The sequence below is a fragment of the Trichoderma gamsii genome (assembly GCF_001481775.2).
Source record: "Trichoderma gamsii strain T6085 chromosome Unknown Scaffold_3.2, whole genome shotgun sequence".
In the NCBI taxonomy this organism is placed as follows: domain Eukaryota; kingdom Fungi; phylum Ascomycota; class Sordariomycetes; order Hypocreales; family Hypocreaceae; genus Trichoderma; species Trichoderma gamsii.
In genome coordinates this window covers 1,422,857-1,439,297 of record NW_020171340.1, presented here as the reverse complement: position 1 = coordinate 1,439,297, position 16,441 = coordinate 1,422,857, and the positions used below count along the sequence as shown (strand labels likewise).

At 50.8% G+C, this 16,441-nt stretch overlaps 4 protein-coding genes across 4 annotated transcripts; 2 read left to right on the top strand and 2 right to left on the bottom strand.

Moving 5' to 3' along the window:
- Positions 1–29: 29 nt before the first annotated feature.
- Positions 30–200, bottom strand: TGAM01_v201447 (hypothetical protein; the record flags this gene model as incomplete). The annotated part of the gene is made up of 1 exon (XM_024548765.1): positions 30–200. One exon carries the CDS (start codon positions 198–200, stop codon positions 30–32), a length of 171 nt encoding a protein of 56 aa, XP_024406581.1.
- Positions 201–1,766: 1,566 nt separating this feature from the next.
- TGAM01_v201446 (hypothetical protein) lies at positions 1,767–3,325 on the top strand (the record flags this gene model as incomplete). Its single annotated transcript, XM_018804803.2, has 7 exons — positions 1,767–1,854; positions 1,918–1,951; positions 2,040–2,383; positions 2,444–2,596; positions 2,656–2,730; positions 2,813–3,066; positions 3,170–3,325. 7 exons carry the CDS (start codon positions 1,767–1,769, stop codon positions 3,323–3,325), a joined length of 1,104 nt encoding a protein of 367 aa, XP_018662071.2.
- Positions 3,326–3,534: 209 nt separating this feature from the next.
- On the bottom strand, positions 3,535–6,178 carry TGAM01_v201445 (hypothetical protein; the record flags this gene model as incomplete). The annotated part of the gene is made up of 8 exons (XM_024548764.1): positions 3,535–3,976; positions 4,061–4,391; positions 4,490–4,682; positions 4,750–4,816; positions 4,893–5,270; positions 5,347–5,693; positions 5,789–5,828; positions 5,904–6,178. The coding sequence occupies 8 exons, from the start codon at positions 6,176–6,178 to the stop codon at positions 3,535–3,537; spliced, it is 2,073 nt and encodes a 690-aa protein (XP_024406580.1).
- Positions 6,179–8,620: 2,442 nt separating this feature from the next.
- TGAM01_v201444 (hypothetical protein) lies at positions 8,621–16,053 on the top strand (the record flags this gene model as incomplete). The annotated part of the gene is made up of 4 exons (XM_024548763.1): positions 8,621–9,005; positions 9,065–9,336; positions 9,389–15,169; positions 15,226–16,053. The coding sequence occupies 4 exons, from the start codon at positions 8,621–8,623 to the stop codon at positions 16,051–16,053; spliced, it is 7,266 nt and encodes a 2,421-aa protein (XP_024406579.1).
- Between the last annotated feature and the right edge of the window lie 388 nt (positions 16,054–16,441).

The window sequence follows — 16,441 nt, the reverse complement described above, 5'->3', positions numbered from 1 at the left end:
ATACCAACTTAAACACAAATTTATTGTCTCTAGTAATCTTTCTGTGCAGAGCATCTTACGAGTAAAATATGACCTAGAACGTGGCTGACACCCATTTTTGGCACCTGAGACGCATATGCGTATTGAGGCACTGGTGCACCCATAAAATACAGTTCCTCCATTCTATATACTCTTCTGGGAAACTCTTCTTCTCCATACATCTTTCTTTCTTAGCAGCGAAGCAGTCTAAGCTCAGAAAGGGCTTTTTTACTCTCCCGTGTGGTTATGGTTTGGCTGGTGGTTGAGGCTCGTTAGTGTGCCGCTGGCTACTTTCTGGGTATTGTTGTGCTTACTTTGACGTATGTCAACTGCTTGAACACCTCCTCTCTAGGACCACATGGGGTCTTGACCTCGTGATATGCCGTCTGAGCCGTGTCCTGGATCTCTACCTTTCGCCTACCCTGCCAACTCAATCCTTCTTCCCGTTAATGCCTGTTTCGTAGCTACCGTGTTTTCCCTAACCCTAGTCATTGGGTTGCGATTGGATTACGGTTAGCGTCAAGACGTCTGACAGGATTGCGGGATTGCTGGCTAGAATTGTCACATATCCCAATAAGCTGCAACTGGCACCCTACAGCTCGAGGTGGCACAGATCAATCCACGTGGCTGTAGCGTGATCGACAGGGTCCCCGTCCCTGCGTCAGCTCCTCCGTGTGTCATTCGGAGGGTTGTACAATTCCTGGCTGAACATACGGCCTTTCGGAGACTAACCCTGTAAGATGGCGCACTGGGGAGCTGGAACCAGAACCGCGATGTCCAAAGACAACTGAACAGCTCTACATGATCCGGATGGTCGTACCACACGGGCGTAACAACAGCCTGATCTTCGCCAACCCCTTGTTAGTGGTTAGTTGTTCGATTTACAAGGGTAAATAGCATATCAGATTATAAGCGTCTTTCCCAAAATGCCACTAGCAACTTCTTTCAATGTCGTTTCCAAGTGTATATTAAATTTATGGAAATACTACTGTTTGCCAGAAATTGTGTCGTATTCTTTAAAAAAAAAAAGGTTATTATTGTAATAGTTTATACTATATTTGATTCAACTGCGAACGTTTTATTATACTTGATTAGCTTATATATAAGTAAGTTTTGTACTTAGTACCGGCTTTTGTAGTAAGCCTAGAGCAACCGGGTTTTTCTCGTCAGCTTGCAGGGTAGGCTGCAGTTGAACTTTCTTGCATGTGTACATTACAAGCAGATCTTGAGAGAAACTGGTAAGAAGGACAGAATAACAACAAAGAAAAGCCATCCCCTGTTGTTCCAACCCATATACCTTGTAGGCCCAAAATGTTGCAGTTCACAAGGATTAGCGTCGATCAGGTTATTTGTAGACTGGTAACATACCACCTACCTGCCGAATGTATCCGATGCAAAGTATCCGATACAAAGCCGAAAGGAGCATATCCAGCACAAGATGACTGTAATGGTCTCATGTTGGATAGGCGGTTCCTTCTGAGCACACGCAGTGGAATAGACTGATTACAGGGTAAAATTATCCGATTGGATGAGCTTCCAGATAGGCTTGGAGTGGGCGCTGCCGCAGGACACAGACGTTGGATTCTCCATAACAAGCCTCATTCATGTTGCGTCAGTGCCCTAATATAAGAGAAGCCCAGTTGAATGAAGGAAGTTGTCAGTTTTCCAATCGTTAGCCTTGAAGCAATATCCGCAGTCTGCACATCACAAGTTTAGCTATCGCAAAGAAGAGACACATCCACGAAAACATGTCTTCCAATAACCAACACCAGCAGATTGCCTGTATCCAAGACCTCAAGAAGGCAGGATCCGAGAAATTGTCACAGTCTTATCAAGGTGAGTCTAAAGTTTCTCACTAGGATGCGTCTACGTAGCGAGACTAATGCTGGGCAAACACAGACTACTACAATGGCGGCGCAATGGACGAATTGACGTGCGTAATAATTTTGTCTTTGACCTGTTCTCCTCAACAGACGGTAACTTTATTATGGATTGGGTTTTCTAAACATGATTGACTGTAGGCTTGATTGGAATGAAACCGCATTCAACAAATACCTTCTACGGCCGCGAGTCCTGCGCAATGTCGAGAACATCGATATGAGCACCACGTTGTGGGGCAAAAAGGCCGCAATGCCCTTTGGCTTCGCTCCAAGTGCTATGCATCGACTCATCCATGCAGATGGTGAGATTGGTACATCCAAGGCCGCAGCTGCCCGCAACGTGCCCATGGTCCTGTCACTCCTGTCCAATGACTCTCTGGAAGATGTAGCGGCCCAGCGAACCGACGGCGCTACGCCGTATGGCATTCACATCAGCCCGCTGAATAAGCGCGAAGTCTTGAGCAACCTCCTCGTCCGAGCCAAAGGTAAGCCCCACGCTCTAATCGAATGCCTGCAGACTGCAGTGCTAACAACTCGGCGTCTAGCTGCCGGATACAATGCCGTTATCTTGACCGTGGACGCCCCCATGTATGGCCGACGTCTGGCGGATGAGCGTAATAACTGGAGTATCATTCCACCAGGCGCGACTTTCCCCAACGTTGTCGCACAGCATGTGAAGCCAAGTGAGATTTCCGTCAGTAAGTATTATGTAACCCGTGCATTTGTTCAAAGCACCTTTCTCATGAATCAATTTTAGGTGCATCGGAAACTTGGGAAGAATACATTCCATGGATTCGAAGCCAGACAGATCTCGAGCTCTGGGTGAAAGGAGGTTAGTTCCGCTCTGCAAATCCGCGTTCACCCTAACCGTGACTATTATCATACGTACTGACCGAATCATAATTTGGCTGCAGTCACCTCCAAGGAAGATGTTGAAAATGCCATCAAGCATGGCGTAGATGGCATCATCATCTCCAATCATGGTGGTAGGCAGCTCGACCCCCCCCCTGCCACTATCGACATTCTTCGAGAGGTTGCACCGGTCGCCAAGGGCAAGATCCCTCTAGCCTTGGATGGCGGCGTTTACCGTGGCTCGGATATTTTCAAGGCTATCGCTCTCGGAGCGTCCTTTGTTTTTGGTGGAAGAATTGCCATCTGGGGCTTAGCTGTAAGGCCCTTCATTACCCCCCCCCCACCCCCCTCTGCACGAGAAACGATATGACTCGATTCTCATCTAAAGTCTTTTTCTTGATCTAATTTTTCTCGATTAGTACAACGGCTCTGAGGGCGTTGGCCTAGGCCTGGATATCATCATGAAGGAGTTCAAAATCTGCATGGGCCTGACTGGATGTACCAAGGTCTCAGACATCGGCCCCCATCATCTGTCCATTTTGCAAAGCAATGGGCTCCTTGGAAGTGTGTACTAGATAAATCTGATGTATGAGTACAATATTTGCCTTTCGTGATAGAAGGAGATCAGTTTGAATAGAATTACCTAGCCATGCGCATTTCTCATAATGAACATACCATCTTTACGATAAAACTTGATCACTGTGAGAAAGTAAAGAGCAACCAAAGTAATTGCTGCAATGGACTGGAATGTATTATTGCTACAACTAAATAATGGTCTGTGCTTCTATTCCACTCGCTCTTGAGAGCCCATGTCAACATCAAATAGAGAATTCCAAGTACCCGGCCTCCAATCATCCAAGAAATCGAGTCCTAGGAAATCGCCATAGAGCGATAGATTGCTCTCACCCTGCTCAAATTGAGACGGAAGTATGTTGACTTGCGTGTTCAGCGAATTATAAGCATCCACCATGCTGTTGTCTTGTGACTGCGGCTGTGCTGGTATTGGACCCAAAATGTTGGGCTGAACCGGGTACAGATTTTTCTTGGCCAGAATTTCCTCAAACACCGGTAGCGCTCTTTTCAAGGCGGGTATTTCTTTTCCCTGGGTGAGCACAAGCATTGTCTGACTGATGGATATCCGAGCCATGGAACGGACGAGGTCTGTCTCGGCTGGATCGAGGGCTGACTCGATGTGCAGAGCAAGGAGCGCAGTTATTGTGGTTATACTAGCAACGCTCTTCTTAGTCTAATGAGCTCTTTATAAAGCCTGTCCAAAAGCGGCAAAACGAGAAGAAATGGATGGCACTTACAAAGGCATGGGAAAGTCCTGGAGAGTACCACTCGCTAACACTCTCATGGAAATCATGTCCAGCTCCAGAATACCAGACCGGAGCCGTTCGTTGGCCCACTCGCTCCAGTCTGCGTGCTGAGTCTGCTGCAAACGGTGTCGTATCAGACGACACAAGATGCATTCAAATCTGTAGCTCATGGCTTGTATATCCAGATAATACACGTCGTTTCCTGCATTCCCACCCACGTGCATTTTGGTAGCGAGAGACTTGCGCCAAGTATCTAGTGGGTTCATCATGTGGCGAGGATCTTGTTGTGGCTTGTTTATCACAGTGGACAGACACTGCCCGACTAGATGGAGTTAGTTATGCTTGTAGTATAAGTGCAGATTGAAGATGAATGGGAAACAAGGTTGAAAGATCAAAGGGTCGAGGAGAACCAACACGCACATATTCGAGACAGCTCACACAGGGCAACAGGCAAGGCCTTTTGCTGAGGCGTCACCGCCGACAACAAGGCAGATGATGCTCCTGAGACATCTTCAGTTTCCCAGTCGTCTTCCGTCCTCGGCTTAATCGCAGAGGTGTTTTCAAGTAGTCGCGAGCGTCTAGTATTGACGAGGACATTGAAAATGTCTAAAAACTACGATTCCATAGTAAGCATAGAGTAAAGAGAGAGAAAATATACAGCAACCAGAAGAGGGACGTACGTAGAGAGTCCACCAGATCCTTCTGTACAACTTTATAATCTTACGGGGCTTGTCTTCTCGAATGCACCTGTCAGAGAGTTAATAGGCAGTTAGTATAAGCGATCACTACCACAGGAGTCATAGTCTAGGAGTAGTAAACGCACGTATCGCGTAGGTCGAGCTTAGTGGCAAGACGAATCGCATTATGGAACCAGTAACTGAAGTCTCGATCAGTGGGATGGTCGAGAATCACCATGCACAAGATGATGGATCCCTGAAGCATCAGCAACGGATCATCTTCGGCAGCCAAGTCGTGGAGTAGCTTGGCCTTGGAGAAGAACGACTCTTGCGCAGCCGAACGGCTTTCAAAGCCGCAGGCGGATAGCACCTCTAGCGGCACATGGAGACTGGCTGGTGTCAATATGACGTGGAGCAAGAACAGAGAGCAGTCGCCAGATTGATAGCTCCGAATGAAGTCAGCCCTGTTAATCACAGGTGCAAAAGTGCAGACGTGGTCAAAGTAAGTTTTAACGAGTGCATCCCTGTTTATAGCCTGTTAGTAAGGTGAAGACGGAGACTTTGAGAGGGTAGAGGGTGGGGGATTATAGATTGCCCTACAAGTGCTGCGGAGAAGGCAGGTCAAAGACACCCTTCTTAGCAAGATATTCATTGTCAATGTCGTCTAGTTGAGGTAGTTTGGTCCATAGGCAGTTCCGAGGAGTAAAGCTCTCATCTGGCCTTGAACGATAGGGGGTATTGGAAGTGGTGTGATGTTGACTTGATTCTGTAGTTTCTTTCACAGCATCATTCAAGATATTAAGATAGAGCAGGTCTGCCTCAGTCTGAGGTGGGTTTTGGCACTCCGAACGATCGGAAGTTGAAGACTGTCGTGATTGTCTCGAGTGATTAGACTGGTTATGGCTGTCTAACTGGCTACTGTGAGACGCAGCCGGGGAGAGTCTGGTCTGACAGTAGATTAGTGGGGATTCTCAAGGATCACTGAAGGAGCAGAAAAAAAGGGTCATAAGAAAAGCAATAACTAAGAGAGTTCCGAGCATACTTGAACACTGCCTGGAGCCGGTAAAGCGTGTGTTGCCTTCCTATGAGCCCCATCAATGTTAGCACGCACTCGATGAATCAGGGACCGTGAACCATCCTAGCAGTAAACTACTCACCTAGACCGTCCCTTGCGGACATGAAGTACACAGTCCTTGGCACACTGCCTGCTGGTGCAGCTGCTACAGGGGAGGCCAATTACAGTGGCATCGCACTTGACCTTGCGTACACGGCAGGGCAGGCATGACTTGTTGGCTTTGGGGGCACGTTTCCCCCTTTGCGGCTCGCGACCTGAAGCGTTCATTAAAGGCGAAGAGCTGCGTTTGTCGGTGGGGTGGAAATTAGGGCTCAAGTGGCTGCGTGAGGGCGTTTTGGACCGGATTGATCGCGGCATGGTGAGTGCAGCCTGGCTCGGAGTTTGCAAATTCCCGAGTTAGCTAGGCCTGTTGCTGAGGTCACGTGAGTAATACTATTGCGTCCGCATTTGTTCAGCGTTGCATACAGAGTACTCTTGCTTCTCAGAGATCAGTCGATCATTACATTTTATGCCTCGCAATGTCTACTAATCACTCAATAAAATGGTTCTCTATACAATGGCTTTATAGGTGTTTACAGTAGTGGAGTCTTGACCCACCTCCGCCGCCAAGAAAGCTCTTAAAGTAAACTTTAGCACTTCCCTCCTAGGTAGGTACAATATATTTAAATAAGTAAATATTACTACGAAAGCACTAGTATATCCAAAAATAGAAGGAATAGGTTATAACAATGAGACTAAAAATATTCAAGTTGAACATAGTATTTAAACACAAATTACTTCGACTAAACATATTGCTAAATGGACTTGAAAGAGTATGAAATATTTGAAGATTGATTGGTCTCAGGTACCTAGGTGAGGCCAGAGGAATACGGCCAGGCTCAAGTAATAGATTACAAAAGTCCAGCACAAACGCAAACCAGCTAACAGCATCGATAAAATAAGACTCGGTTGAAGTAGGCACAAACAACATAGCTTCACGAGCTGCCTCCTGTTTTGTTCCACGCGATCTGATCTTCCAGTTGACTCATACCGCTCGATGTCGCTCGTGCTGCCCTCTTCGATCAACCTTTGCGCTGCTTGCGAAGATGAGTGGCCATTTCATAGGTAGGCAACATTCTCAATACTTCAATGTTGTATGGTTTCTCAAACATATGTTGCTTCTTTGTATCTCCGAACACTTGAATGGAATTACGTCGCGAATCAATTCACGCTAATGTCCAATAAGTGCTGGCAAGAGATACACATGGAATTGAAAGCCTCTACTAGATTGTGCACTATAAGAGAGAGACGTTATATTGCATGATGAGGCGGCAGTGAAAGCAACCGTAGACAACGAAGACAGCGGTTGCAACAGCAGAGCACCGACTAGCCAAATGAAACTAAGCCCGAAGTTCTAAAAAAAGTAAGGATCGAGACCCAGCAGCGAGACCTAGCAATAAGACTTAGCAGCGAGGCTAGAAGAGATGCTGATGCGATAAGCTGCGCTTCAACTGGCTTGACATGGAAGGATTTGAGGCTTTGCATTGGGATACACAACGAGATCCTAAGGAAAACGCACGTAGAGGAGCCCGTATTTGGAAAAGACCGCATACCCAAGCTTGTCAGGGCAAAGAAGATGGCGAAACTAGATCAAAAGCTAGCCTCAAACCCGCAGTACTAGCAAGCCTCAAGCCTTGAGCTTTGATAGGAGAAAGCAGTCATTCTGTGCGGCATGGGCGGCCCTGGTCCTAGCCACGAGCCTTTCTGTTGTAGTTGATCCTTGTTGTTGGAATGCCAGAACGAAGCTCCGAGTGGGCCTCCGAAGTTCCGATTGGATCACTGAAGCTCCGATTGGACAACTGAAGCTCTCGTTTAGCGCTAGCAATAATGCTACATCAGCACATGTTGCGGAGAGGCCCACTGGCGAATGTTTTCCGGGAATACGATAATAGAAGGATTCTTAACCAGGAAATGTCAGCTTACCCGAAAGCAATAATGAATACACAGCGTTTCATCATGATCCGATTACAATTTGGCTGGGTCACAACGTCTATAGAGAACACATGCGGAGGTCTCCACATTTACATGTAGATACACGTGAATTAGGCTGGTGGGTTAATATAGAATCGCTAGTTTTCAAGGTTTATCATTGATTATCTCCACCAAGGTTGGCTGCAAAAGACATGGCTATTTGAGACATGGGTATGCCCTGGCCAGACAGTGCAAGTTGTTGTTAGCTGAAATAAATCAGTATAGAGACAGATATGCGTACTTTGTAGGTTCAAGTTTCAGTGGAAATAAAACTAGTGTCAATAAGTACTCTCTAAAAGTGAATATACAATTGGCTGAGTTCTAGAGTACAGTTCTTTGAAAGTGCATATGCGCAGCTGAAGCCATTGCATTTGCGGCAGGCCATAGAACATATTGTGTCAGTACAGTAATAATAAAACTGTCCGGATGAGCATAGAGAGCGACTCCAATAAGCGTGTCTTTTGCAGCCAACAACCCTCAGCCCTTCGGATGTATCCTTCAGATTGATTAAACCTCCCGAGAGCCTGTGGAGACGCTCCGATAGCGATGTCGCGATTGTGTAAGACTCAAGGTCTGTTATGTGAGATGTTTGTTTGGAATCAGTCGAGATGACAAGGGGACAGGATCCTATGTTACATACGATTGACATATATAGCAATAGCGACTCACGCTTGAAGACATTTGAAGAAAGACAACCGGCATGGAATGAGTTTCCCATGATACATTGATCCATTCTTAAGAAACAATTACATTCATTTCGCTTTCTTGTATACCCAACAAGCAAACATCATGGCACCTTCCATCGACTCCGTTGACGCCAACAATGGCTTTGGTGATCAAGACTTCTCCAGTCTGTCATCTGACATTGCCATCATTGGCGTCTCTGGGCGTTTTCCCGGCGATGCATCTTCCCCCAGGAATCTATGGGATATGGTCGTGGACGGAAGAAACGCCAGGGAGCCCGTTCCCAAAAGCCGGTTCAACCCAGACGGCTTCTGGCACAAAGACCCGAGCCGGATTGGAACAATTGGCGGTATCAAGCAAGGTCACTTTGTGAAGCAAGATATCCGCCAGTTCGACGCCGGTTTCTTCTCAATTACACCGGAAGAAGCCAAGGCAATGGACCCACTGCAGCGTATTCTCTTAGAGACGGCTTACGAAAGTCTCGAGAATGGTAAGCAATGGAGAGGTTCACTACGGAGTACAGAAGACAGGTTTGCTAACAATTTTCAGCCGGTCTCACAATTGACCAAGTCGCCGACCAGCCCATCGGTTGCTTCGTCGGTGGCGGTCAGAGCCACGACTACTGGGATCTCCAAGCCTTGGATCTGGATGCTATCCCAAAATACTCGGCCACAGGTTTGGGAACCTCCATTTTGTCGAACCGTGTCTCGTGGTTTTTCAACTTCAGAGGTCCAAGCATGACCATTGACACAGCATGCTCATCCTCGATGACTGCGATGCATATGGCCTGCCAGAGCATTAGAAGCGGAGAAATCACTTCGGTAAGCCTTCCGACTTATTCTTTCTCAGCAATGAACTAATCAAAGTATCTAGTCTTTGGTTGGAGGCTTCAACTTGCGACTTCTGCCAGTCTTCGACATCTTCGCCACCCCCATGTCTTTCCTCAGCAAAGACGACAAGTGCCATTCATTTGACACGTCAGCCAACGGATACGCTCGTGGTGAAGGCGGTGGCTTCATTGTTTTGAAGCGAATGGATCTGGCTCTCCGTGATGGCGACACCATCCGCGCCGTCGTCCGCGCCACCGGAGCCAACCAGGATGGCCGGACTCTTGGTCTCACACAGCCATCCGCAGCCAGACAAGCGGATCTGATCCGCCAGACATATGAATCTGCGGGGCTGTCCTTGAGCGAGACCAACTACTTTGAGGCTCACGGCACGGGCACCGCGGCCGGCGACCCCGTCGAATGCTCGGCCATTGGTGCCGCCTTCAGCTCGACTCGAGATCGCCCGTTGTACGTGGGATCCGTGAAGAGCAACGTGGGACATCTGGAGAGTTGCAGTGGTATTGTAGGCATGGTTAAGGCCGTTTACAGTCTCGAAAGTGGCTGGATGGCTCCAACCCACGGCCTGAAGAATATCAACCCCAAGATCAAGCTGGCTGAGTGGAAGATTGAAATTCCCACGGTCGCGACTCGCTGGCCTGCTGGCCTTCGCCGTATCAGTATCAACAACTTTGGCTATGGTGGTGCCAATGCTCACGTGGTGATGGACGATGCGTACCACTATCTGAAGAAACACAATGTAAAGGCCCCACACAACACCACCGTGGAAGAACTCTCAACCAAGACCATCGACGGTCCTGCAACGACAGCAGAAGTCCCTACTTCGCGTCTCTTCCTTCTCTCTTCTCACGAGGAGAGCGGTATCACTCGCCTCAGCGAAACCCTGCAAAGTTACCTCAGCGACGTCGACGCGAAGAATGGATCCGAGGAGCAGAACCGTTTGCTGCACCGCCTGGCCTATACACTCTCTGAGAAGAGGTCAAACCTTCCTTGGAAAACGTTTGCCGCCGCCTCAACCATCGAGCAGCTTCAGCAAGCGCTGGATGGCGCACGATCCCAAGCCACCCGTAGCCCGACCAAGGCTCGGCCGCTCACCTTCATCTTCACCGGCCAGGGCGCACAGTGGTATGGCATGGGCCGCTCTCTGCAGAAATACCCCGTCTTCCAGAAGTCTCTGGAGCAGTCAAACGCCTACCTCAAGTCTTTCGGCTGCACTTGGGATCTCCTCGTAGAGCTGAACCGCAGTGCCGAGGAATCCAAGATCGATCTCCCAGATATCAGCCAGGCAGCATGCACGGCGCTGCAGCTCGGTGTCGTCGATCTCCTGGCTAGCTGGGGCATCCGCCCACAGGTCGTGATTGGCCACTCCAGTGGTGAGATTGCGGCCGGCTACTCAAAGGGTGCCTTCGACAAGGCAGCTGGTATGCGCATTGCCTATTTCCGAGGTCTCCTCACCAGCCAGCTCACCAAGAATGGCGCCATGGCTGCCGTCGGCCTGGGTCCGGAAGCGGCCCAGAAGTACATCGACCGTGTCACCGCAGGCAAGGTCGTCATTGCTTGTATCAACAGCCCGGAGAGCACCACATTGTCTGGAGATGTGGAGGGCGTCGACGAGGTGATGCAGTTCCTGCAGGCGGACGATGTCTTTGCCCGCAAGCTTCGCGTGTTGACTGCGTACCACTCCCACCACATGCAGCTCATCGCTAAAGACTACCTGGCCGGCATGGAGCAAGGCGCATGGAAGCCCCAGTCGGGCCACAAGGATGTCACCATGGTCTCGTCGGTCAAGGGCAAGGTTATCGACGGTACTGAGCTTGTCCCCTCGTACTATGTGGACAACCTGGTCAGCGCGGTCAACTTCTCGGGTGCCGTCACGGTGGCTGCTGAGGCAGGTCTTCTCGGAAGCAAGTCCCGAAGCATGACGGGCATCAAGGGAAGCCCCTACGCCATGGTCGAGATTGGACCCCATGCGGCTCTGCAGGGACCATTGAAGCAGATCATGACCAGCGTAAGTGACAAGGTTCCAGTCCCTCCTCGCTACTTGTCGGCCATCAAGAGAAAGCAGGATGCTATCCAAACCTCCCTGGAAGTGGCTGGCGAGCTGTACATCCTGGGCCACCCGGTCAACATGCGCCTGGCGAATGCCTACGACGGTTACCGTGGCGTTGACAGTGGCGATGTCACGGACAATGGTAAGATTTCCGCGCTGGTCGAGCTCCCTACCTATGCATGGAACACATCCAAGAAGTACTGGAGCGAGTCAGCCGCTGTCTCGGCCTACAGAAACAGAAGCCAGCCGCGTCTTGAGCTGCTCGGCGCCCGAGACGAACGATCCACAGAGCTGGAGCCGTCATGGCGCAACCTCCTCCGCACCTCGGAGCAGCCCTGGATCGAGCACCATCAGTTCCAGAGCACCAACATCTACCCCATGGCGGGTATGATTGTCATGGCCATTGAAGGCATGCGCCAGATCCAGACTCGCACCGACATTGAGGGCTTTGAAGTGCGCGACGTCACCATTGGCAAGGCTTTGGTTGTTCCCATTAACCAGACGATTGAGACGAGACTTCAGCTTGCGCCGTGGCGCTCGTCGCCCTTGGCAGACGAAGACTCCTCGTACTGGACCGAGTTCAAGGTGTCCAGCCGTAACGAGAGTGGCACATGGACGGCAAACTGCAATGGCTTGATCAAGGCCATCTACACACCCCAGGAGGATTCGGCTATTGGAGATGGCGTGTTCGTGGACGAAGAGGCGGCCGCCAATGCCCAGCTCCAGGCGGAGTATAAAGAGATTCAGCAGGCAGGTTTCCCAAGCCTTGATCCCGCCGTCTTTTACGACAAGCTCGACAGTGCCGGATTCCACCTGGGTCCGGCCTTCCAGGGAGTCACAGAGCTGAACCTCCTCAACGACAAGTCCCATTACACCGTCGAGATTGAGGATACTAACCAGTATTACCCTGCGAAGTGGCAGCCGGACCATCTGATCCATCCATCTGTCCTGGACGTTTTCGTGCATCTCCTGACCTCTAGTGCGTGGTATGGCGAGGACTTCACGGCACGCATGCCCGTGTCTACGGCATCCATCTTTGTCTCGGCCAAGTTTGATTCAACTCCGGGCACCAAGTATCGTGGCTACTCACGCACTTACAAGCTCGGCGGCGGCGGCGACAAAATGGCCAGTGACGTATTTGCCTTTAGCGAGGACGGAAACGACAGGCCCGTCATTGCGCTGCGTGGCTGCGAGCACGTACCGCTCCGTGGTTCAGGTGCGCAATCAGATGCTTCTGGCGCATCTGCATCTCTTGGTGGCCATGTCCCCATTGCTCCACGCCTGGCTGTGGATGTGACAATGACCGATGCTGCTCAGATCCAACAGATTCTGAAAGACAGCCCCGACCTCGCCACCTCGCTGGGTAAATACGTGACTCTGCTCGCCCACAAGTATCCCGCTTTACACATTCTCGAATCCAACTCGTCTGCGGATAGCCTTCTTGCAAAGGCCCTTCTCGGAGCTGGAGAAGAGATCCACAAGCGTGTCAAGTCAGTTGTTCTGTCCGGTGCCGTGGCTCCTGAGGAGCAATCAGGCCCTTGGAAGCAGTTGATCCACCATCAGCAGCTGAACCTTTCTGAGGATCCTATTGCACAGGGCTTTGAGGAAGCCTCTCGTGATCTTATCGTGTTGGACACTGCTCAGAAGTATGAAGGTGAAAGCGCCGCTGTCTTGGCCAACATCAAGAAGCTTCTGAAGCCCTGGGGCGTCCTTTTGGTTGCAAATGGTGCTGGGAGCGCTTCTATCCCCAACCATGCCCTGGTATCTGCAGGCTTCACTGCCCCGACCACCATCAACGTCTCCAACGCGTCGCGCCTCACGATCGCCTATGTGGCACAGGAGAGTAACGCTGCAGTCCAAAACATCCTGATTGTCATGCCTCAGAGCCCATCACCCAAGGCGAGCCGAGCAGTGGAACAGGTGGAGCGCGAGCTGCAACGGGCGTATCATGTTACCAAGCTGCCCTTTGACGCCGCCATTCCCGAACAATTATCGTCGTACTTGGCTCTCTTTGCATTGGATCTGGATGCTCCTTTCCTCGAGGATCTAGATGAAAACTCCTTTACCAAGCTCCGCTCCTTGATTCTCGGAACCCAGGAGTCGTTGTGGTTGACTTTGGACGCCGCCTCTGGGGGTCTCGTTAAAGGTCTTGGTCGTACGATTCGTGGCGAGTACCCGGAAATTCCCTTCACCACACTCCTACTCGACTCGACAGCCCCTCTTGACGCTGATGTCAATGTGCGTACCATTGCCAAACTCATTGGCAGCAGCAAGCCGCTTGACCACTCTATCGATTCGGAGTATATCATTCGCAAGGGCCAGGTTCTGGTGGAACGTCTTGAGCCGGAAACTGATCTCAAGACTCTGCTGGATTCAGCTCAGTCTGGCGAGAGCCTCCCTACGGTCACAATGCCTTTGAAGGACCGTGGTGATGAGACACTACGTATGCTCTTCCGCGAGCCTGGGCTGCTCGACTCGTTTGAGTATCACTTCGTGTCCGGCCTGACTGCTGCGGATCCCATCGCCGAGGGCCAGATGGAGATCGAGGTCCGATCGGTCGGCTTGAACTCCCGTGACGTGATGATAGCCATGGGCCAAGAAGAAGACACCAATATTGGCATGGAGTGCGCCGGTATCGTATCCAGGGTGGGCTCCGGTGTCACCAAGTTCCGTGTCGGTGACCGTGTATTCGGCCTCTACAGCGGCTGTTTCCAGACCCGTCTGCGTGTAGACCCGCGCACCTTTGCGCTCACTCCGAAATCTATTAGTGATGAGGTGGCCGGGTCGCTGATGGCCCAGTACCAGACGGCGGTGCAATCGCTGATCAACGTCGGCCGCCTGCAGAAGGACGAGTCCGTCCTGGTTCACTCTGCTGCCGGTGGTGTCGGCCAGGCCGCCATCATCGTCGCCCAGCACCTCGGCTCCAAGAACATCTACTGCACTGTATCTTCTGATAAGAAGAAGAAGTTCTTGATGGCTGAATACGGCATCCCTGAGGCACACATCTTCAACAGCCGTGACCACTCCTTCGCCGATGGCATCATGCGCCTGACCAACGGAAAGGGCGTGGACTTTGTGCTTAACTCGCTCTCCAACGAGGCTCTGCGCCGCACTTGGAACTGTGTGGCACCGTTTGGCCGCTTCATCGAGCTGGGCAAGCGCGACATCCAGGACAACACCGGTCTGGAGATGCGACCGTTCCTCAACAACATCAGCTTCTCGGGTGTTGACATTGACGCTCTCGTCTCAGAGTATCCCGACAAGTGTGAGAAGCTCGGCTCACAGGTTCTCGAGTTGCTAGACCAGGGCGTCATTAGGCCCCTGAAGAACGTTGCGCAGTTCGGTTTCGGTCAAGTGGAGCAGGCGTTCCAACTGATGCAGAGCGACGACAACACTGGCAAGGTTGTCCTGATCCCCCGACCTGACGACGTTGTCCCTGTAATCCCCGGGGGCATCGGTGCATTCCGACTCTCATCTAACAGCACCTACGTCCTCGTCGGTGGTCTTGGCGGCATTGGTAGATCTATTGCCAAGATGCTCGCTGACAAGGGCGCCAGGCATTTTGTATTCCTGTCTCGATCTGGTAACACGCGCCCAGAAGCACAAGCTCTGCTAGATGAGCTGAAGGAGCAGGGTGTTTCGTCGACAGTTACTGCGGTCGATGTAGCGGACAAGGCACAGCTGGAGGTTGCCTTGAACAAAGTCAAGCAAAGCTCTCCCCCGATCAAGGGCATGATTAACTGCGCCATGGATTTGAAAGTAAGTCTCTCTTCTCTCCCCTCTTCTTTGCTATTTGATATCTAACCATTCTGCAGGACGGCATCTACAATAACATGACCGCAAAGGACTGGAACTTGTCACTGCGTCCCAAGCTCAAGGCCACACGCAATCTGCACGAGCTGCTGCCGGCTGACTTGGATTTCTTCGTCTGCTTGTCCTCTATTGCTGGCATCATTGGTAACCGTGGCCAGGCCAACTACAACGCTGGTAACAACTACCAGGATGCTCTTATGCACCACCGTGCCGCGTCAGGCCTGGCAGCCACCAGTCTGAATCTGAGTCTGGTCGTCGGCGTCGGTGTCTCTACCGAGCAGGATAACGTGTTCCAGCTCCTCAAGAATGGAGACTTGATACCCCAGACCGAGACGGATGTGCTGAACCTCGTCGCGGCCGCTGTATCTGGTCGCGCCCCGACACAGGTTGCCATCGGCACAGCCACTGGCGGCCAGCTCGACAAGTCGCAATCCAACGACCCTTACTGGTTTGACGACTCGCGTTTCGCCATTCTCAGCCAGCTGGATCGTCACTCTGGTGGCGACAGCAACGGCCAGGCAGCAAAGGAGGACTGGAAGAAGCTGGTTGCGGCGGCCACATCCAAGGACCAGGCCCACGACCTCGTGCTCGACGCGCTGGTGGCTGGCCTGTCCAACATTCTCAAGGTCGAGGTAGACGACATCGATCCCAGAAAGTCTCTGCCGGCTCTCGGCATCGACAGTCTTGTCGCTATCGAGATCAGGAATTGGCTGCGCAAGGAGTTCCAGGCGGACTTGTCTGTGTTTGACATTGTCAGTAACGATCCTCTGTCGAGCTTTGCGCCCAAGGTCGCAGCCAAGTCTGCTGTTGTCCCGGCTGGTCTTGCTTAAAAAGCTTTCATATTTTACATTGGTTTTTTTCTCTTTTTGTCCAATTTCTTTTCTCTGTTATTTGTCAATAGTTGGGTTGGATTAAGATATACGGGCGCATATAGACTGCAGTGTTGAATTTACATTTACATTTCTCAAACGCTTATTATCTCGAGCCGCTTGAATGACGGTTGTAGCCAGAATGCCTAAATAGCTTGCGTGAGACATGCAAATGATTGCATTTCCGTAATATAACACTAAGTATCAAGAGCCATTACTATTGCGAGTACTATGGCTGGTATAAGTGCTTGAATCCAACAATTGACTGTCGAAAATCGGAACAGATGGGTTGTTCGACTCATGTTGTATCGAATAATATGGTGGACACAGGATATTCTTAGACGGGCCA